This window comes from Phragmites australis, chromosome 11 (genome assembly GCF_958298935.1).
Source record: "Phragmites australis chromosome 11, lpPhrAust1.1, whole genome shotgun sequence".
NCBI classification, from domain to species: domain Eukaryota; kingdom Viridiplantae; phylum Streptophyta; class Magnoliopsida; order Poales; family Poaceae; genus Phragmites; species Phragmites australis.
In genome coordinates, this window is record NC_084931.1 from 9230435 (window position 1) to 9254037 (window position 23603).

General features: G+C 40.8%; 1 protein-coding gene and 1 pseudogene across 1 annotated transcript; one reads left to right on the forward strand and one right to left on the reverse strand.

Moving 5' to 3' along the window:
* Positions 1 to 677: 677 nt before the first annotated feature.
* LOC133884000 (uncharacterized) lies at positions 678 to 3171 on the reverse strand. The gene is made up of 4 exons (XM_062323408.1): positions 2898 to 3171; positions 2306 to 2431; positions 1693 to 2245; positions 678 to 1509 (listed from the first exon to the last, which is right to left on the reverse strand). Exons 1-4 carry the CDS (start codon positions 3169 to 3171, stop codon positions 678 to 680), a joined length of 1785 nt encoding a protein of 594 aa, XP_062179392.1.
* An 8020-nt stretch (positions 3172 to 11191) lies between these two features.
* On the forward strand, positions 11192 to 21870 carry LOC133884539 (triose phosphate/phosphate translocator TPT, chloroplastic-like; annotated as a pseudogene).
* The last annotated feature ends 1733 nt before the right edge of the window (positions 21871 to 23603 follow it).

The following is a 23603-nucleotide window of genomic DNA, read 5'->3' on the forward strand; positions in this document are numbered from 1 at the left end:
CTCATTTCTTTCGTCTAGCATTGTGTGAATTTTTTAAATAAATAATGGGTACTTAATTTAGAAAATTATATCAGGCCACCATTAATTCCTGAAAAATAGTAGGATGCATATGATGACAATATGGATGCATTATTTTCTACTACTTTTTGCATTAATTCCTGAAGAAAAAACTTATGCACATTATTTTATATCTCGTAGATATGTCTGAGAAGAAAGAACTCACTGTGCTTGCCCCGCATGGCATGAACTTCCTAAAATGAAAAATGGATATCATTATATTTCTTGAAGAAAAAGATCTGCTAAAGACTATTGAACCCGAGCAGGGTCTCCAGAAGCCGCTAAAGAAGAAAAGGCTATGGCAGTTCATTACATTTGTTCTATTTAAGCTCACACTTAAGATCTTGATACAAGGCTTAAAAGAATCCAAAGACTTAATGGATTTGCTGAACGTGTAGTTCATAAACAAACACCTCGTACCAGTGGCGTTTCCAGAATTTTGGCCAAGGGTGGTCCAACTTAACATAATTTTTTTTAATATCACAAATATAATTTGCCAACATATAAGTATAAAATTTTACCAAAAGCACGATACAAGTCTGAAATTTTACCAACATACAAGTCTGAAATTTACGTTACAAAGCATACACACATACAATAGTTCAAAGAAGATTACAATACTAATTCTTGTTGGTCTTACATCTTCTAATGGACATGAAAGTCTCGATTATATCATCTTCATTCACTTTGAAGAAAATATCTCGCTCAATGAACGTGACTAGACAATCATCCAAAACACTATCACCCATCCTATTTCTCAACTTACTCTTGACTAAACTCATTGCAGAAAATACCCTTTCAACACTTGCCGTTGCCATCGGTAGAAGTAATACCAATTTGAGAAGCAAGTACACCAAATCATAAACTTTATCTTTCTTTGTTTCAACAAGCTTAATTGAGAGCTCAACAAGGTTGTCTATGCCTTTGAAGCTATCATCTCTCCTCATGTCATCAATATAGTTATCAAGTTGCATTTCAAGTCGTATCAAGTCGATGCTTGAAATATCATTAGGGTAAAACTCAGCAAGTCTACGTACCTTGTCTGCATCAAAAGAAACAAATGAGTCGGCAGGATTCAAAGCCGACATACAAGAAAGCAACTCCATATTAACCTCATCAAACCGACTGTCAAGCTCTTGATTAATTTGATCAATGACCCCAATATATACTTCTCTTCTAAAATGGTCATCATTTGTTTGGTTTCGAGCAAACCGTGTTGATCTTCCATAAGGCACATAATTACCCTCCATTGCAAGAACTTCGATGCCATGTTTGTTGCAAAACAAAGTGACCCTTTGAAGGAATGCATCCCACCCATCAGACCTCAATTGTTGCATTCTACTCTTTGCCAAACTAACAAGTGACATTGCATTAAGAATATCTTGATCTCTTCTTTGCAAACACTGGGACAAATCATTTGTGTATCCAAGAATAACAAGCATCAAGTGTGCACTGAAAATAAAGTCAAATGACTCAAACACTCCAACCATAGTATGTATTTTCGGCCAATCACCCCTTTGTGAAGTATCTTCTCCAAGAGTTATGAGTACCTCGCAGATTATGTGATACATAGCAATAATGTTAACAACAGTTTTGTAATGAGAGCCCCACCGAGTCTCACTAGGCCTAGCTAACCCCATTTCTTGATTTAATCCACTCCCAGTTTCTAGTTCACCACATTCAAGTGCTTTGAAGATATTCTGAAGTCTAACATTTCGAAGCATGCCATGACGCTTACAAGAAACTCCAATAATACTCAGCAAGAGAGATACTTGATCAAAAAACCACACACAATCATCATTTTCCTTGGCAACAGCAACAAGAACTAGTTGGAGTTGATGTGCAAAATAATGGACATAATAAGCAGAAGGTGACTCTTTCATGATCAATATTTTTAGCCCTTTAATCTCTCCTTTCATGTTGCTAGCTCCATCATAACCTTGACCACGGATTTGAGTTATAGTCAAATGGTGACTAACAAGTAAAGCTTGAATTGCTTCCTTAAGTGATAAAGAAGTAGTATCATCTACATGAACAACTCCAAGAAAGTGCTCACATGGCCTTCCCAGTCTATCAACATAACGCAAGCAAAGAGCTAGTTGTTCTTTATGTGATACATCACTAGACACATCAGCTAGAATAGCATAGTGCTCATCACCAAGTTCTTCAATAATTTGCTTTCTAGTTTCTATGGCACAACATTGAATAATTTGCTTTTATATCTCTGAGCAAGTTAAGGTGCAATTACCTGGAGCATTCTTCAAAACATACTTATTCACCTCTTCACCATTTGCTGCAAGCCATTTCAAAAGTTCAAGGAAGTTTTCTCTATTGCTAGACTCTTCATTTTCAGCATGTCCACGGAATACCAATCCTTGATGCAAAAGAAACTTCAAACATCTAAGTGAATAAGTCAATCTGATCTTGTAAAGATGTAGATCCTCATTATTTACCTTCACAATTTGATTATCAATTGCCGCACTAGGATTGACAAATAAGTTATATCTCTCTTGAGCTACATTGTGCACACTTGTTACACTACCCACATGTTTATCAAGTGCTTCTTCTCCTCTATTCCAATTTCTCCAACCACCTTTAATAAATGCATCAGTCCCCTTGCCTTTACTTTTTTTCCTTTTTGAACAAGTAGTATACAAAGCAAAATACAGATTCCTTCTTGATACTATATTCAAGCCAATGATATTTATGAAACCATAAAGAAGTGAATTGCCGATCTCTATTTCAAATTTTTCTTTTTGCAAAATCATGTGCATAAGGTTGGAATGGACCTTTAAGACAATATGCTCTTCAAATTGCATCTTGATCATTGACAGGATAACTTGTAATGGGCAATCTTTCTACAGGATCATGTGGAAGGCGATTAATATCATAAATCGGTGGCGGTGGTGAGACATCTTCAAGTGGAACCGAAGGTGGAGAAGATGGCATCAGATTCACAATTTCTTCAATTACTCTCTCTTGCTTTGACGTGCTTTCTTGTTCTTGAGTTTGCTCTTCCGCCACAGCCGCAACTGGAGAAGGAGACGAAGAAGAGGCAATCTTCTTTGCTGCATGTTTCCGAAAAAGAGATGCAATGTCTCCATTCCTCTTCATGTTTTAACAATTCTACAATAAAAATACTCAATGTTACCCAAACAAAAAAGAAAGAAAGCACAGCTCAAAAAAAAGAAAGAAAGAAAGCAAGCAGCGAACATTGCTGACTACTACACATAAAAAAAATAAAGAATCCTCTGCTGTCTCATACACTGATACACATAGCACAAAGCAAAGAAAATATTAAAAAAAGAGAAGAAGATAGCAACCTGCTTGCTGCCTTGCTGGTCTCTGGATGCGGATGGCGTTGCACACTGCAGTAGGCCAGTAGCACTGCTGCCGACTTGCCGAGCGGACGGGAGCAGGCCGCAGGGACTAGGGAGCGAACTGCGGACGGCGGACCTGCGGACGGGATGGGGAGCGGACGGGCGCCGAGGAGCGGATGGGAGCGGACAGGAGCTGCTGCCGAGATGCGAACAGGAGTTGCTGCCGAGATGGCCGAGCCTCCGAGTGCGAGCGGACGCCGGATGGGAGCCAGGGCCAGCGGCGCTTGACTGCTTGATGGACGGCAACGGCGAGCGGACGGGAGCCACCGAGCTAGGCCGGCAGCGCTGCAGTGAAGGTACGACCGAACAAATTACGCTGAGTTTTTTTTTTTTTACGGATCCGCCGATGGGCCTTGGGACGAAGCAAAATCTTAGGGTGGTCCATAGCCCACCCGTGCCACCCTTTGGATTGGATCCGCCCCTGCCTCGTACTAGCCTGGGAAGCTCAGTATTGCTAGAACAATTTGCAAGTCCATGAATACTCATATTTATCTAATGCTCTACTTCGGGATCAAGAAGAGACGAAGTTAGAGATATTAGATAGGATCATAAAAAAGCCAAGTTGACGATAATTATCGTAGGTGTCGCTTACCTGGTCACTGTTCAGGTATTTGCCTATCACCTAAACGCTTCATGATCGCTCTTGGAAGCTACATTTAAGAGTGTAAAATTGCAAGACAGAATTTGAAATCTACATAATTAAATGAGCTATTGGAAGACCTCTATGATGATCCTGAAGATGAAGCCATGGAGATTCTTGAAGATGAAATCATTGTAATCTCTTATGATGATTAATAAAGAAGATGTGCATGCATGGGGACTCAGCATAGTCTTCTGATTTGTATCTCGCTATCTAAGTAGTATGGTGGATGCTTAATAATAGTAGTTTTTGCATTAAATCTTTATTTCATGCATGAATGATTGTGGATCAGTGTTAGCTCATAAGTATTGTGCTTGGTTAGCTTAATGTTAATGGCTTGTAGACCCTTAATATATTCTTAGTTGTATTTGGATATGTTATATCTTAAAGCTTATCTTTGCCATCTTTGAATTAATGCATTGATTTATTATTGAACAAAGTGTTAGTACCTATGGCTACGAAAGCAGAAATATGTCTTGTAGATAGCACTACCACAAATACTATTTTTCGAGATAGTCATTATTTCCAAACTCTCAAAAAGAATGATAAAGATTTAATGACTATCGATGGAAGCAGCAAAGAAATTGTTGGCATTAGAAGAGCAACAATTATACTCCCTAATGGATCGGAACTAGTAATCCATGAAACATTACTTTATCCTGAATCAACCAGAATGTTGTTAAGCTTCAAAGATATCCATGCAAATGATTTCCATGTAGAAACAAATAATGATAATGACGCAGAACGTATCATGATCAATAAGCACGAAGATAGAAAGATTGTTGTTGAAAGCTATCCCTCCATCAAAAATAGTATGTACTACACATACATTACACACTTGAATGGTTATGTTGCAATGAAAACAATCTTTAGAAACCAAGAAGCATACAGAATATGGCATGATAGACTCAGGACATCCTGGAATCAGTATGTGAAGAGAATAGTAAACAATTCCAATGGCCATAACTTAAGAACCAAATAATTTCCTAAGCATGAAGATTTCTTGTGCATATCATGCACAAAAGGGAAGCTAATAACTAGAACCTCAAAGTTGAAAATTCAAGAAGAAATACCATCATTTCTGGACCGAATTCAAGGTGTTATATGTGGACCAATTAATTCCATGCCATGGCCTTTTCGGTACTTTATGCTATTAATAGATACATCTGGCATATGGAGCCATGTATGTCTACTTTCTACCAGAAATCAAGCTTCTGCATGTTTAATGTCCCAAATAATTCAATTAAAAACAAGTTTACTAGACTCTAGAATTAAATCCATCGGAATAGATAATGCTGAGGAATTCACATCGATGGTGTTTTAATGACTATTGCATTGCATTGGGAATTAAAATGGAACTATGTACCTCACGTACATACTTAGAATGGCATAGCAGAGTCACTCATTAAGAAAATCAAGTTAATAGCAAGGCCATTATATAAAACTACATGCAGTCTACCACTTGTCGGGGGCACAAAGTGTTACATTCATCATCACTCATATAACTTCAACTATCTACTTATAATGAAACATCTCCTATCCAAATAGTATGTTGTAGTGAACCTAACATTTCACATCTGCGGTAAATTCGGATGTGTTGTATACATCCTAATACCACCACATCAACGTACTGCGATGGAAGCCCAAATAAAATTGGGAATTCATATCAGGTCTGAGAGTCCATTGATTATAAAATACATAGAACCATTAACTGGGGATTTACATACAACTCACTACGCAGATTGTATATTCAAGCATTAGGGGGTGGAAAGTACCTCTCTAGGGATGAATACCGCGAAATATTAAGAAGCTACAGGAATACATGCACTAGATGCCCACACTAAGGAAACTAAACTAGAAGTTCAAAATATAATAGATTTACAAATAATTGCTAATCCACTACCTAAAGCCTTCACGAATTCAAAGGGAATTGTGAAATTTCATATACTTGCAGTAGATGCACCAGAATGAATTGAAATACCTTTTGAAAAGGATGAATTATTGGAATTCCAACTAGAATATGCTACCTCTACGAATAGGGATAGAATTCCAGATACAAAGGTTCCAAAAGAACCAAAGGCCAAAAGAATCTAAATTTCCAGGGGATGCCTCAAGAAACCTAAGCAAAGGCCGAACAATCCTGAAAAACTAGAAGGAGAAACAACCCCTGTAAGGGTGCCACTGAAGTGATAACACCATAAGTGAAGGTCCCTAAAGGACCTAACCAGTGAGAATGTGCACATTGAAACTCACAATGGGAAACTGGAAATTTCTATTATAAACGCATCAGGAAATGGCAATGATCTGGAATATGAAGAAAGTGAAAGAATCAATGAGATCTCAACAAAGTATATTGAAACAGGAGTAACCTATGATAAAAAGACTAGTAATATCGACATTTACTTTGCCGAAGATTGCAAAATTAGATCTGGATCCAGAGCCAAAATCTTTAGCAGAATACTGGAAGCGTTATGACTGGTCAAAATAGAAAGAAGTAATCACAGCAGAAGGGATACACCATGTAGGGTTTTTTTAAAGGAGATACACGTTGTAGGTCGCAAATAGGTTTTCATTTGAAAAAGAGATGAGAACAATAAAGTGGTACAATCTAAAGCAAAACTAGTAGCACAAGGGTTAATACAGAGACCCGGCATTGATTATGATGAAACTTACTCTCTTGTTATGGATAGAGTTACTTTCTGGTACTTAATAGCATTGGTAGTAAATATGAACTTAGAGATGAAATTGATGGATGTTGTGACCGCATACTTGTATAGGTCATTGGATACTAAAGTCTCTAAAGAAGAAGAACACAACATTTCTAGTGTGAAATTGCAAAGAGCACTCTATGGTTTGAAGCAATCTAGAAGAACGCGGTAGGATAGACTTAGTGATTCCCTCTTGCACGAGGATTTGATAAAAAATAAAGATTATCTATATGTGTTCATTACAAAATCAAATAAAGGGTTCTCCATAATCTCTGTCTATGTCGATGATATGAACAATATTGGAACCACAAAAGTTGTCGAGGAAGCTAATTCATACCTAAAGTCTAAATTCAAAATGAAGGATTTAAGTAAGTCTAAATATTCCTTAGGCTTGCAGAATGAGCATACCCTGAAAGGATACTAATACACTAGTCAGCATATACCAAGAAATTATTAGAGAAGTTTAACCATAAAAATAGGTCTCCAGTGAGGACTCCCATGGAAACGAGATCAGTAGATGTCGATAAAGAAATCTTTAGACCAAAGGAGGAGTATAAGAATATATTGGGACCTGAATATTCCTACTGAGTGCCATTGGAGCATTAATGTACCTCGAAAATGATACTAGGTCTGATATTGCCTTTGGTGTCAACCTATTGGCAAAGTTCAACTCAGCTTTAACCAAACAGCATTGGAATGGCATCAAATGTATTCTTAGATACATGAGTGGGAGTGAAGACATCATGTTGTTCTTCTAGGATATGCCAATACAGACTATATGTTTGATCCACATAAAGCATTGTCACAGACTGGCTATGCATTTCTCTGTGGTGGTATCGTTTTTTCCTATAAATTGACAAAGCAGATGCTCATAGTTACCTCGACAAACCACTTAGAGATTATTGCACTATATGAAGCAGTTAAGGAATGTATCTAGCTAAGACACGTTACTCAGCACATACAGAATACATGTAGAGTAAATATCGTGAATTCTCCAACTATTATCTATGAGGATAATCAAGCTTGTGTTGCACAAATACAAATGGGATATGTAAACTCAAATATCATGAAGCATATTTCACCAAAAGGTATCCTTAAGCCATGAACTGTAGAAGAAAGAAGAAAACATGATGACTCATATCAAGTCTTGTGATAATCTAGCAGACTTGTTCACTAAATCTTTACCACCACTAACTTTTGAAAGGCTTGTACGTGGTATTGGCATGAAATGACTTAGAGAAGTGCAAAGGTTAGGGGGAGAACTTCCCCAATAGCACAATCCCTATAACTTGGGTCCAAAAGACAAATAGTTCATTCTCAAAGAATGAATAATCAATCTAGAAGAATGAGAAAAGCATTGTACTCTTTTTCCTTCATGAGTTTTTTTCCTGGAGTTTTCTCATATGAGGTTTTTAATGAGGAAAAGTGTGCATAATAAGGACGATGTATATGTTTCTCCTTTTTTCCCACTGTGTTTTTGGATGAAGCATGTACGTCGTGGTAATTATCTCAAGGGGGAGTGCTTTGAAGTCGGCCCACGCAAGGGGAAGGTTGGCTCGATCAAGTAGGCCGGCCGATTCGGGTGTGGCTAGGGGGTGAGGCCTAGTGGGCACCCCCTATTCCATATCCCATCTGGTGTGGGCTTTTTACCAAACTTATCCCCAAAGTAAGAGGGTTTTCTCCACCCCTTTATATATGAATGGAGTTCTCCCATTGTGTATCAAGAAAAGAGAAAGAATAAAGAAGATAGCTCCCCCCCATATCCTATGTCCGTGTGTTCCTGATTAGATATGTGATTGTGTGTTCATCATGAGAAACAAAGAGAGTGAGGTCCTAACCACTAGCAACATTATTATATGACATGAACAACAATGGCTCTGACTCATGGGATATTCGGTTAGCTCTCCATTCTCGACAGTGGAAGTCCGGTGGGTTGCAACTATGACAATCAATGCCACCTATGGTCCATAAAAGGGACACATGGGATGAATCCGTTTTCTTCAACCTCAAGTGCCGGTAAACACAAGTGAGGCCTCGAGAAGCTCCAGCCGCGGCCGACCTCTAGCGATCACCAGAGCCAGCATCCTCATTAGGTCTTGGAATGGTCTTCTCAAGACATGTTTATGCTCATGTTACATGTTACCCGACACATGGGCTGCTTTGCTATTAGGTCATGTATAGTCTGGCCTTGAGCTAAGTTTTTTCTCTTGCCGCCATGCCACACAGAGTAAAGAAAGCTTCTTGGTGTGCAACGTGCTAGCTCCTCTTTTCTCTTTTACATGGGACCCACAAAGGTAGAGAAGAATTAAAAAGGGCTACATGTTGCATTGTCTTCAACAGAACAAACAAACCTATTCGATTTTTCTCTCTTGGCTACCTTTTCACCCTTTCTTTATTCACTTGGCTTCAGAGCTTGTACTTGCTTTGATCCTATAAAATGGTGGCTTAGCTTCCTGATGAGTATTGTATAAATACATAAGTACGGATACTACTAGAAATATGGTAGAAATCTAAGCATGATACATACACTTGACACATGTCATACGACTCTTCGGTGGGTTAACCAAACCGCTACGAATTAGGTCACCTTCTAGAAATACTATTTTTATGTACAGAAGGTACCCCTAAATAGGGAAAGATTACCCTGGCCATTATAGGAAGGAAAAAATAAAGTCGGTCATACTCAGGACTCCGAGTAGGATACGACTCCATCTCCTTGACTATATAAACCTAGGGAGGGGGCACAACTCAAGGGAACCCAATTGAAGCCAACTCAACTCTAGGAGATTCAAGCCCTCAAGACCAAAAAAAGAATTTGACTAGTTCAAAAAACTCATTGAATAGTTTAGAGCTTAGATATAGACACCTTATATTGCAATCCCTTCTTGAGTAAATACAAAGCTAAAGGCAACACACATGACATAGGGCTATTATCCTCCGAGAGGACTGAACTTTTCTACATCGTGTGTCCCTTATTTTTATCTACAATCGATAGCTACTGGCCAAGTGATCCCTACCCATACAAATATTGTATTGTCTTTTTCCTAAACCTCATCACTCCCTGCCTTGCAATAGCTTAGCTTCAGTTTGGAGTCTCTTATATCCTCTTTGGGGAAACTTGTTAGGGTTTTGTTGAGCCATTTGTTCATACCCTCTATTCCTCTATCTTTTTTTTAGTGCCACTCACAATGCATATTGAGGCTAGAGAGTAAGGACCTATTTATAGACTTCACTTCCAGGTGTTACAAGTATTACACCTAATTCCAAAAAACCATGAGACTCCTAAGCCATGTCACCAACTACGACCAGACAAGCTAGTTATGTGAGTCCAAAAATATAACAATCCGATATGAATTATATACATGAGATCAATTCTAATATGATCATGTGGGTTAACAGCCTGCATAGCCGATCCTGCAAAACAAACCTAGCTCTTCCACCTTGTGTTGTTCTCGGGTAAAACATGTATGTACGTATATAAAATTTCATTAGAGTTGATCTGAATTGATTCCTCGATTAATATATATTTTTTCAACTGGGAAAGGGTTTATATTAATAAAAAAAGCTGTACAACCCAACCCAGAAATACAAACAGATCCCTGAAGAACAAAACAATATAAACTAAACCATCTAGAACCTTCGTGCAACGGCTTGAACTCCGACAAACACCGCCGCTCTGCTCAAGCCGAGACCAAGAAGCAAGCTGCTCGCCCTGAGACCGTTGACGGACTCAAAGCATTGGAAGCGCCGCAACGAGAAGCACTCCGAACCACCGCCGAAGTACATCTAAGGCACTGAAAATATATTGACCATTCCGTCGCCGGCTCAAGCACAGGAGAACCAGATCCACCGCGACCACCTGCAACAAAGCTTGTGGCCCGGCAAACAAACCCGGCAACACCAGCTCACGCAACTGACCAATGTGACCTAATAATATATTAGTCTTAAAAGAAAAAATAATAATGTGACCTAGTTTGAAAGCCGACGTTCGATCACCTTCTTCCCGCCTGCTGCCTCTTGGGCTTCCAACTCAAACTCTCGGTGCATTTGGTTAGGGTTAACTGGTGATAGAAAATAGAAGTTTAGAGACAAGGACTTAAAATTCTTTTGTTTGTTTGGTGAGGGTGTGAGTTTTGATGGGATGAAAAATGAGAGTATATACGAATTCCCACCAATTTCTTATAAGGGGGGAGAGGTGGTAATTGAGTGAGAGTTATATATTTAATGAAAATGATTGTATCTGCATGTTCATCGTAACTTAAATTTCAACTTTCCACTCGTAAACTCACCTATCAAACAGTGAAAAAGTATTATCTCTTAAACTCTCTCTTAAGCCAAACAAAACAGAGGAGTTAAAATTCCAACTCCCACAGTCCCACCCAGTTTCCTTCTCCACCTCCCAGTTTCACCTACCATTCCCATTCCCATAACTTGCCAAACGCGTAACCTCTATCCCCGCGCGCTCGCATCTCCTCCACCCAAACCCTCCCATCGCCGTCTCAAGCGCACCGCTCTCCCCTTCGCAACGAACCCGAATGGCGGCGGTGGGGGCGCTCCCCAGTCGTCCTTTTGCGCCCCATCGCCTCTATCACCGCACAGCCCCGTCGCCTGCACTCGCAGCCGGTGCTGCTGCGACCACCTCCATCCCCGACGGCGCCCAACTCGTCTGCGGGAGGCAGCTCCGTTCGGCGCTGGTGCTTCCCTCGTCCTCCATTTCCCTGTCTCCTCCAGCGAGGCGGCAGTTCCTCCGCACAACGCCGGCCGCTGCCTCCTCGGGTTCCCCTGGGTGAGTGCCTCTCGCCTCCCGGTCGTCTCCGCGCACTTTACCTTGCAGCTTGCACTCCTCGAAGCAGCACGCTTGTTTGGTTTGCTACAAAGTTCTTGCTTAATTTATGTTCGTACAAGCTTCTGGAATTAATGTTCTGATAGAAAGAGAGCAAATTGCGCCGTTTGTTATGTGGTAGCCACTTTACTATAGCTTCTCTGCTTCAATAAAAAAAAAACTTGTAGCAGAGCACCGGTTTAACCCAATGCAGAATCTTACTTTAGCAAACGATAATCCGAAAATAGCGCCATACCATTTGTATATTGCAGAATGGTGGAGCTACAATGGAGCTAGGGTGTGCTGTTACACCCCTAAAATTTTCTGTAACTACAAGGAACACTTTCAATACTGGAAGCATGTCTAAAAAAATTCGGGCTACCTTATTAATTTTTTTTAGGGGAAGGACTATCTTATATTAATTTGCATTCTGTAATTTCTAAAAATTAAGATTTAACCACTACTACAGTTAATCAGAAGTACATGTTAAACATTCAAAGATGCATTGTGACCATCCGTAACTCTAATATATAAGTTCCTTAACAATAGATGATGTCAACTTGTACTGATGAAAATGTACATGTTCTAACAATAGAAAGTTGTACACTTGTACTGATGAAAATGGCTCTAAAATATTGAAATTGTAAATAAGCTTCCTAACAATAGAAGTTTTACCCAGGAAAATATATGTGCACATGCACGCTCTCTGTAACATTTGCTTATTCATTTCCTCACATGGCATGAGAGAAGAAGCATTATGTTTTGAGCTGAGATTGAATTCCTGTAGTAAAATTCGAAATAATCCATACTAGCTTCTGGACTTTCAACTTTTGTTAACACCTGTAGCACATCTTGTTGCAGTGACATAAAAATAAGTAGTTGTAATTACTAATGGGGATTTTCTGTTACAGAGAAGTGAAGCCCCAGGGATTTGCAGAGAGATATCCGGCTCTTGTCACCGGTTTCTTCTTCTTCCTGTGGTATGTTCACTCACCTGTATCACCAATCTTACAGCTTAAACTGACACGTGAAAATTACTTTCCATAGTAGTTTTAGTTTACACTTTGTGGTCGAACTTTGTAGGTATTTTCTTAATGTTATATTTAACATCCTCAACAAGAAGATCTTCGACTACTTCCCCTATCCATAGTATGTTTGCTGTCTCTACATGTTTTGTCTTTCATGCTAAGAGTAGATGCCGTAATGATCTATAAAACCTGTACCTATTATTATAGCTTTGTGTCGGTGAACCATCTTTTGGTAGGAGTGCTATACTGCCTTATTGGCTGGAGCTTCGGTCTCCCAAAGCGTGCGGTATTGTTGCTACCTCCCTGCTCTTTTGATTTTTTTTTTTATAAGGTAACTCACAGTTCATGGTTTTTAATGACATTAAACAAATTTGTTTTATTTCAACAGTATGTAACATTGTCTCATATTGCTTAATAATAGCCAGCTGCATATATAATCTTTCTGATTTGACAAACAATGTTGGTGCTGGAGGGATTATACACTGAACTTAAAACAGGTTTATTGACTCGAACATTTCGTAAACACAATCAAATGCGAGAAGCATAATATTTGTTCTGTGTCTTTACCTGTTTGTGTTCAATTATGGATGAATGCCCCTGATCTCTTACATGAGGTGCTTGAATATTGTGATTGTGTGCATGGCAGGAACTAAGGATCACTGATACGAATATCTAAAAAATTTTATGAAATCAAGCAAAATTATACAGAATGTAAATTTACCTGTGTGTTATCAAAATGTGGTATATCTATCAATCACTAGTTGTTTCGCATCCATAGATATTTTCAATGTTAGTGACATCTTTTCTGGAATGAACTGATAAACCCAGTATAAGTTGAATTTCTGTAGCCTATCAACTCAACACTTCTGAAGCAGCTGATTCCAGTTGCGGTTTGCCATGCCATCGGTCATGTAACGAGCACTGTATCCTTTGCTGCTGTAGCTGTCTCATTTGCCCACACTATTAAAGGTGCTTCTATCATATCCTGATTTTATTAATATTATCCTCTCCCCTCCTGTTCTTTGTGCTAACGTCTCTCCAGTTTTACAATTTGGAATGCAGCTCTGGAGCCATTCTTCAATGCTGCTGCTTCTCAGTTTATCCTTGGACAATCAGTTCCACTGACGCTCTGGTTGTCTCTTGTTCCAGTTGTGATTGGTAATTCTCATTACAATTTTTGCTTCAGTTCTGGTGATAGCTGTGCATATCTGCACACTACACTAAAACACCTCATCAGTACCGGTTTAAAATCATCATCAGCGATGGGTTTTGAATCGACACTGATTACTCAGCACTGACAGTTACTGATAATCAGTGTTGGGTATGAAACTAGCACTGAAAATCACTATCATTGTCGGGTGGTGGCTCCAACCGGCACTGATAGTCGGTCTCGATTCAACGTTTTTTGGGTCGAAAAAAGTCTCAATTTTTTTTTTCGCGACCAGAGGCTGTCCACCTGATCACGCCTAATATTCGCAAAGTCACGTGATATTTTCGCTCGCATGCGGCAACAAAGACTCGAACTCAAGACCTCACAGCCTGTGTGTACGCATGACCCCTCTAATCATCTTAGCTATCGTCCGTTCGTGAGTATAGTAGCAAAATAAATCTTTTTGAAATCTTCTAACTGAACGTTTGAATAGCTATTTGAATATCTCAATGATCTCAAATAAAAAAAATGATCAACTACAAAGTTATAGATCTCTTCGAGAGCTACAATTTTCATATAAAGTTTTTCTCCATCCGATTTCGTGTGAAAAAGTTATGAGTTTTTTAACGTGAGCTATCATCGACCACTGTTGCAACTTTATTATAATTATTCGGGCATTTAAATAACCTCAAATTAAAAAGTCTTCAACTACAAAGTTGTAGATCTCATCGAGAGTTATAATTTTCATATAAAGTTTTTTTCCATCCGACTTCGTGTGAAAATGTTATGAATTTTTTAAGATGAGCTGTGATAGTAACAATTATCAATGCCGGTTCGTGGCTAGAACTAGCATTGATGTATCAGTGCCGTTCGTGTCTAGAACTGGCACTGATACAGTCACTATCAGTATCGGTTCTTATTTCCTCAGCTGTTGTTCGCACACGGAAGTTTAAGAACCGGCATTGATACATTTTCAGTGTCGATTACTGTCGAACCACTACTGATAGGGCGCAACCATGAATCGACACTGATACGGTCACTATCAATGCTGGTTCGTATCTTCTCAGGTGTTGTTCGCGCGCGGGAGTTTAAGAACCGGCACTGATACGTATTCAATGCCGATTATGTCAAACCGGTACTGATAGGACACTACATATATGATGTTATGTAGTAGTGGCACTTGTAACATATTGCGACATCAATACTACATTTTTCAAGTCAAGATTCAGCTTGGCATTTTTGGTAGCTTTTTGATTCAGGAGATGAGGAAGTGGGCGTTGTAGAACATAAGGTGATCCTCGTGATGATCAAGTGCTGTGAAGTTTTTACGGGAGTTGCTTGTGGAGTATCCTTTATTTTGATTGAGGAGATGTCTATAGGTCAAATAAGGTGCGCTAATATTGCTACGATTGTAGGCAGGACGTTTCTGTGTTGACAGGATTGGGGTCACATTATAATGATAGGACCATACCTCGAAATCGTGATTCCGGATGTTACAAGATCTGGATCAGAAGACGGTTTTAAACTGATCTGGTTTCTTAATAGGATGTCTCTTCCACAACTTCCAGGCATTTGTACTTATCTCTATATTCTGTTTCAAAATGATCAGGTGTCTCAGTAGCATCCCTCACTGAACTCTCGTTCAATTGGACTGGTTTCATTAATGCCATGATCTCTAATATTTCCTTCACCTACCGAAGCATCTACTCGAAGAAGGCTATGGTTTGTGTGCTGGCTTTAACGTTTTACACTCATTTGTCCCTTTTACACTCATTTGTCCCTAACAGCTCCATTTCCTTACTTCTTTCATTATTGTTGTCCCTTGTCACAGACTGATATGGATAGTACCAACTTGTATGCGTACATATCAATAATTGCTCTCTTTGTCTGCATACCCCCTGCACTTATCGTAAGTCTACTTTTGGTTATTTAGTTTACATTTTAAATAATCTATATCTGCAATTTTTCTCTTTACTTTTTTTTTGCACAAAACTTTATCTTTTCTAAGAATGCTTAATTTTGCATTATTAAACTTCCATTCAGTCACAAGCACAGCGCGAGATCTTCAAATTGGATTTGGACAATACTGTAGTAGTACATTTAAAACAATTGAGAATATGATGAGGGAATGATAACAGATTCACAGCATCTTCCTAATTTGAACAATTGGATTTGCACCCTCGCTGCCAAAATATTCTGCAGTATCATGCTTGTTCCTTAGAGATGAACTTTCACGCCATTAGTCTGGTTTGCACCACCTGCAAATAATGGATAATGGCATAACTTGATTGTGTTTTTTGCCTGCACATGCCTAATTGCCTATGTTAATGGTATAATAATCAAGGGTATTATTGTAATCTCCTAGTCTAGGGTTTCCCTCTTGTACTCTATATATTACTCCTGTGGGGCTACTATTGAATACAAGTTGCTATTCTTAATATGGTATATAGAGCCAAAATCTAGGTTAGGGTTGCGTGTTGCAACTTCCACGTTGTTCCTCCCGTCTAGATCTATTTTCCCGTCCACCTGTCGGCTCTTCCCTCCCTCCCCGTTGGCTCCTTTGCCTGTTCACCCACCAAACCGCCCGCCTGTCCATGCGCGGCTCCACCTTCCCGTTGGCCTGAGCGCTGATTCACCCACCCATCGGCTATTCTCCCGCTTCATCGTGCTGCGCTGCCCATCCGCCCGACGTGCAGATGTCCTTGTGACACCGCCTCCAGAACCGGGCTGCCCATCACTCGATTCGGCTCCGCACGCAGCCGATTCGAGCCCGCTGGCCTGGTTGCTAGCTGCTTGCCTGATTGTCCTCCCGTGTCAGTGGTTTCTTTCGTGTCAGCAGCCACCGTTGCACAGGCAGCTTGCCCACCCCTTGCCCGTTTGACCGACACCCCGACCCTCCTCTGCACCGGCGGCCTGCCCACTAACCCGATCCGGGTTGGTTCCGGCTCACCAGCACCCTGGCCGCCACCCATGCTTGCCTCCAACCGTAACACCCTGATGGTGCTCGGCATCGCGCCTGTCCTCACGGCCGGCACGGTGATGCAGCTCCTCATTGGCTCCAGGTACTTGGCCCGATTCGGTGGCTCCCTGTTGGATCCGGCTCTCCAGGCTGCCCCACCCAGATTCCGTCGGCCACCTCCCGCCTCACGTGCTCGGTTGCTGTCGTCACTTCTAAGTTGTGTTGTCTTGGATCTCCGCCCACCACTTCGATCCGATCTCGGCTTGTCTTCCACCTAATTCGACGCTGCCCAATGTGGGCTTGTCTTTGCATCTGCATGCTCATCATGCTAGTGCTCGTCACTGTCAGCATTGTCTACGGCTGCAACTACACGCTGGACGGCCGCGCCCCGTGTGACCGCCCTCATGTGCGCTCGGGCGGCCGGCCTCTCGTGTGGCATTGCTCTCTGTGTTGTCTGGCGGCGCTCGTCGTCGCTTTCCTCTACCTCTGAATTGTTGCCCCGCCTGCGCTTCCTCAAATCTAGTAGCACAATAGTACTGCTAGTGGTGATAGTGTTCTAGATATGCGGGTTTGAGAGGTTTATCATGGGCTTTTGGTGTTGGGCTACTACTGGGGTGGTTGGTTTAGTCTTCCTGCTGCTTGTGTCTACTCTTGCTAGTCATGGAGCTTCCCCCATCATTTCTAGTTTGTGGTCTTTTGGAGTCTGCTGAGTGCCGCTGCTTGCTAGCTTTTGCTATCGTTATTGCTATTGTGCTAGCCGTTGTGTGGTGGTGTTGTCGTTAGGCTGTGCGTCTTAGTCTCGTATTAGAGTCTTTACTTTCCGCTAAGTCCACTTCCAAGTTCACTCATCTCTCTTTGAGTTCGTCTATACCGTGTGCGTCCACATAATCCTTTGTCAATTAGTCAACTTTTTTTTCCTATCATTCTTGATGCAATCATGCCATCTAGACATTCCTGTAGCTTTAGTGAAAACTTTGTTTGTTGTCTTGCTACTCGTCATCTTGATCTAGGGCATTCTTGTGTCATCTTAGCCTTTCAGTAGCTATAGTGACAACTTCTTTTGTTGTCTTGCTACTCATCCTCGCTTTGTTGCGATTCTTGACCAAGGATAGTCTTTGTTGTCATATCACTAGGGATGAAAATGGTCGGGAAAATCCCTTAATCGTTTTCATTTTCACATTTTTTTCAACCGGATGGAAACGAAAATGGGAAAGCTGAAACGAAAATGAACACGGGATTGCTGGTTATACAAAAATGAACCAATTCGAACGGAAATACATGGTATCGGATGGAAACCGGTGATTAAAATCGGAAAGACTAAATCTCACATTTCTTCTTGATACGGGCTTCTTCCATCAGTTGCGCATGATTGTATGCAAACAACAACCCCACAGAGGTCACCGCATTAGGATCAACCTTCGCGTTGGACATCTCCTTGAACAAGCCAAAAGCTTCGTTTAACTTTCCATGCATCTCGCATCCCATTATCATCGCATTGTAAGACACTACATCCCTCGTCCTCAAGCCTCTGAACAAGTCGAATGCCCCATCCATTTGCCTGATGTTGGTGTATAAATCAACTAGAGTGGTGAGCAGGTGATCATCCAGTTCAACCCCCACAGACCCCATAAAGGTCTTTACCCATAAGCCAAACCTCAAGTACCTCAACAGTGAGTAAGCCCAGATGAAAAACAAGGGAGTCTTCGTGTTGGGCACCACCCAAACATGCGGCTTCAGAATCCGGTTAAAAAGCAAAGTGCCTCCCGCGCACAGCCATTCTGTACATAGCACGCAATCATCGTGTTCCATGCATAAAGATCCTTGTTTTCCATCTGTTCGAACAAGTTGGCAGCGGCATGGACTTACCTGGCGTTAGCGTACAACTGTACAAGGGCACTCTAGGACTCGGCATTTCTCTCGGCCATTTGGCCGAACATCTCGATGGACCTGTCGAGGTGGCTGGCCCTAGTGAGGTCGGCGACGTGTTCCATGACACAGCGTTCCGCATAGTCATTCGGTTGAATAGGGCACGCGCGACGAGGATGTCCCCTGCACGAAGGAGCGAGGCTAGGTGAGAGTTCTACGCGATGAGCAGGGAGTGGAGCAGGGGCACTACGGCGGGCGCCCTGTCGAGCGGTTGGTGGCGCGTAGGGTGGAGGCGGGAGTAAAGGTGTGCAAGCGCGGCGTGCGGCTAAAGGTGAGAGAGTAGGCCAAGGAGGAGGAGGTGCGCGTGGAGGGAGGCGGCCGTGGGGATGGCGATGTGCACGGGGAGGCGGGGCACATACTTGAGGACACTGGCGAGTCTCACCCGTACCTCGGCCGCAAAAGCATCGCCATCGTCGGTCGCGTGAACTGTTCGGGCGGCTAAAGATGGGAAAATTCCAAATAAAAATAGGATTCTGTAAAAAAAACGGATGAGATGAGACCTCACCTGTTTTCGGCCCCATATTTGGACCTCACCACCCCGTTTTCGTCCTGTTCCCGTGTAAAAACCAGAAAAACGAAAATGGTCGGGAAAAACAGAAAATGGTTGTGGGACGGGATTTTCCTGTCCTGCATTCATCTCTAATCATCACGACTCTACTTATATGCTTCGTATAGCACTTCTTCGGTTTGATTCGACAGGATTACCAGACTCCACTCTACGACAGCTTTAAATAGATAGAGTTTTTGGATGTATTAGTCTAAGTTTATTACTTAGTGTTCTTTCAAATGCAACACTATTGCATATGCCTTGCATTTGAGAAGGGAGAGGGTGTCAATGGTATTATTGTTATCTCCTAGTCTAGGGTTTGCCTCTTGTACTCTACATATTACTCCTGTGGAGCTATCATTGAATACAAGTTGCTATTCCTAACATCCTATATGCTGTTTGTGTGAGTTTATGGCTAGCAGGCATGCATCGTTTACAACATTCTTTGATACAATCCCAATGTCCATGAATTTTGTTTAAAGTCACTTATGCAAATTGCAGATTGAAGGACCTCAGCTAGTGCAGCATGGATTTAAGTGCGATTTCTAAAGTTGGATTAACAAAGTTGGTTTCCAACTTTTTCTTGGTGGGCTTGTTCTATCACCTTTATAACCAGGTACATAACTTACATGGCATAAGAATTGGCTGTACTCTCTCGTGGTATTGACAAGTACAAAGACTCCAAAAAATGGAAAAAAAAAATAATAGAGTATACAAGGTTCAATATCATCTAACAACATTGGTCATAAAAGATCAAGGATATTGAATTACGATTGCCTATGTAGAGATGGCACGTGCTTCACATGTAGTAGTGCTGGTGGTGGTGGTGGTGGTGGTCTTGGGCTAATTCGATATCGGAAACCCAAAATGAGTAATCTCTGTCCACTGGAACGGAGAAAATCCATAGCTTACACATAGTGTCTATTGGAACAAAACATAGCAGCAATAGAATTAATTCTTTTGGGACAAGCTAGGATGGAAGCCCAAGCGAGTCGGTACACATGCATAGACCGTCCCCAGGCCCAGAGGTGGTTTTTTCAACTCTACGTAAACGCACAACGATATTCCCAAATATGCAGCATAGTTGTGTCATCTGTAACGAAAGTTTTCTCATTCTTTCATTCATCTGTCGTATGCTGACTAGAAAAAACTGCACATCCAGGTTGCTACAAACACATTGGAGCGGGTGGCCCCTCTCACACACGCCATCGGCAATGTGCTGAAACGTGTCTTCGTCATTGCCTTTTCCATCATTACTTTTGGTATTTAAATGAATTTTGATGTTTCTTAATTATCAATAATTCAATACCTATATCCATATTCTTGTTCTTGCCACTGTACAAAAAGTATAATGCTTTTGCATAACACTGTCTGAGCTTAATGCTGAGCAGGCAACAAGATCACCACACAAACTGGAATTGGTACTTGCATTGCGATTGCTGGTGTCGCTCTATACTCGTTTCTCAAGGCTAAGATTGAGCAGGAGAAAAGGGTATGTTTGTCGTCAGTTCGCACTAGATGTTCTATTGAGGAATATGTTGTACAGATTATATATCGCGACTAATATCTTTTAGATGATCACTGCAACTAAAAACAGGGTTACAATAGTACTTTCCTATACTATAAGATTAACCTGAAAATTATTACTCTTTGAAAGTTCAGGAAATTTTTCTCCAGATTCTAGAGGAACACTAATACTTAGATTGCTAGTTGATCATGGGACCTAAAATCCATTTTAGTTCGAAAGGATAAAACGTGGGTAACAAAAGTCTGCCTATGGCAAAACTCATGTTCTGGGTTTTATGAAAAACTATTCCTGTTGTTTTTTCACAAAACCAATTTCTCATGTCTACACCCACAACAGTTGAACAACTTATCCATACAAGGTGTACTATAGACTTGTCCTAATAGAGTAACAACCAAAACCAGTTTTCCTCTTAAGCCCTTCTTCACCCTTCTTTGGCTTCTCTCTACAGTATTTATCTACTTTGTTCATATTGTACAGGCTCATGTTATATCTTACAATTTCATATCCTATCTAGGACGGAAAATATAATTGGTGTCAGAGGTAACAATTATAATAAATACCAATATGCAAAAAGTACGCCATTGCCCAAATCTTAATGTTGATTGAGTAAAACCTGTATGAAACGACTTATATGTTGTCACCACCTTAGTTTGGTTACTGAGTATGTTTAGTGCAAGTTCATTATCCCGCTTTTATCTGGTTCATCTAATTATTGTGATTAAATGCAGCAAATAAAGAGTGCATAAGGTGCTGTCTGTTGGCTGATGTAAATGTGGTTGGGTCGCTCTTTTCATGGAGTTGCATTCTCTCGGTGAAGGAAAGAAACCTGTCAGATGGACAACAATGTTGGCATCTTCTACTTCTCATTCGATTGTTATTCCTATCTTGGTGTTGAGGTGGACATAAGTTGCTAGTGGTTAATTTGCTTATTTCAAGCAAATTTGAAAAAAACTCAAATATGTGTAGAATAAGAACTTTACATGAAGACCTTTTCATTACATTTTTTCTTTCTCATTTATCGTGACTACATGGTGCTCTTGCAAGCTTAAGCAGCAGTATATACCGTGGATTTTTGTTCCCTGAGCGAGATTTTGGAGTATTATTTGGACTTTGTTACCATTGAAAGCTGAGCGTGATGATGCAATAATGCAATTTATGTTGTCATATATCCTAATTACCTAATTCTATTAAAGTATATTTGTTCTGATTAGTTGTAACAACTTTAAACTAGATAGTGCAATCGTAATGCAAGGTGTGACATGATAGAGCTTGCTTTCTCTATATTGACTCTATATCCAGTTTGTTGATTGGATAATGTACAAGTCCTGGCATGCTCCATAATAAGTGCATATGAAGAGCGTGATAACGTGATCCCAACTTCATCTCAACCTCCTATTTGCTTTTCAGATATCAAACCATTTTTGGTTTCTTTGAGTTCATCACTTGGTTGAAAGTGCGGTTCTGAAATAGGACTAAGTCGTATTGTTTCCCATCAACCAGAAAAGCGGTTCTGCAATTCAGTGAAGAATGCGTTGGAATGATTGGTTGTTGCCCATTCTGCAGTAGGATGAGACAATTAGTCCTGATCTCCTCTGGGCTCTCACTGCAAGGCTAGCCGCCGAGAGGAGCCTATGACAATTCGGTACAAATAGCTCTTTTCTCATTTCTTTTCGGCAAACAACATAACTACGTAGCAAAGGATTCACATCAAAAGAGTTCATTGACAATCAGTGACCAACATAATGTCTGTAACATCTGAAGTCCCCGGCAAGGAAAACAGAGGAGTCCCTTCGACGATTCACGGATTTGACGGAACCGAGTTATTCATCTAGATTCCTCAATTAAAAAATATTTGCTTCTCGCATACTTTAGCATGAGCAATTAATACAAATTAGAGGATTTTGTTGGGAAAAGAAGTAACCCAATGAAAGACATGTTGGAGCAGCTCGACAATAGATCCCCCCCCCCCCCCAACCTCCTGATGAATGATGTCATGGTTCGTCCTCGGTTAGTGGAACTACAGCAGCAGTGCCTCTACGTTAACCAGACATTTCAAGATGGGATGTTTAACGTCAGGCTAACTAACCCACTCACACTATGCTTCCGAGGAACTAAGCCAACTAATGACGCTTAGCCAACCAACCAACTTGTACAATGTCTAGCATAATCGTGCTTTAATTCAATTACTTTGTCAACCAAGATATTTTCCATACGGGCGTTCAGTTCTCAGTCCATCATTTCAATAGTACCTACTTATGTCATCTATCACACGTGGAAACACAAAATCTGCGCCCAAGCAACTCAATACAACTACCCACGATAGCAATATCAGCTTCACCTAAGAGTGTGCCATGCGTGATAAGAGTTGATGGAAAGGAGTTGAAGGGAGGGTAAAGTTGTATCTTGCATGAGATACAGCTTTGGGCAGAGGGCTGCCGAACTAACTGGTTCTTGGAGGCAGCTTTTGGGGGAGTGATCCGGGTTCGAGTCCCTGTGCTCCCTCCGAAGACGCTCGTGCAGCTATGTAATTGTGGACCTCCTCTTTGAAAAAAAAAACAGCTTGGGCATGCAAATCAGGACCAAAGATACAATGATGTATTGCATTAGAGAGGAGAGGATTATATCTTACACATGTTTTGATGATAAAGGACAATAAGTGGGCTTGGCGCGATAAATTTGTAATGCGATATGTGTGGTTGTGATCAGTGCTAAGATACAAAGTTTGGAGTTGTTGCATCTAATAATGTTGATTGATGATGTAGGGATATATTACGTTCCCAGTTGCTCAACTCCGAATCAATCACAAGAACACAAATTCACATCAAGTTTAGAGAGTGTTTTTACTACCAACCAAAGTC

Excerpts from the sequence above, each read along its gene's own strand:
- LOC133884000 (XM_062323408.1), bottom strand. The coding sequence starts at position 3,171 with ATGAAGAGGAATGGAGACATTGCATCTCTTTTTCGGAAACATGCAGCA. Across the intron at positions 2,432-2,897 it reads AGAAAGATTGCCCATTACAA|GATTGGTATTCCGTGGACAT; the intron begins GTTATCCTGTCA and ends TTTTGCATCAAG. Across the intron at positions 1,510-1,692 it reads GGATTAAATCAAGAAATGGG|TGCACACTTGATGCTTGTTA; the intron begins GTTAGCTAGGCC and ends CTTTATTTTCAG.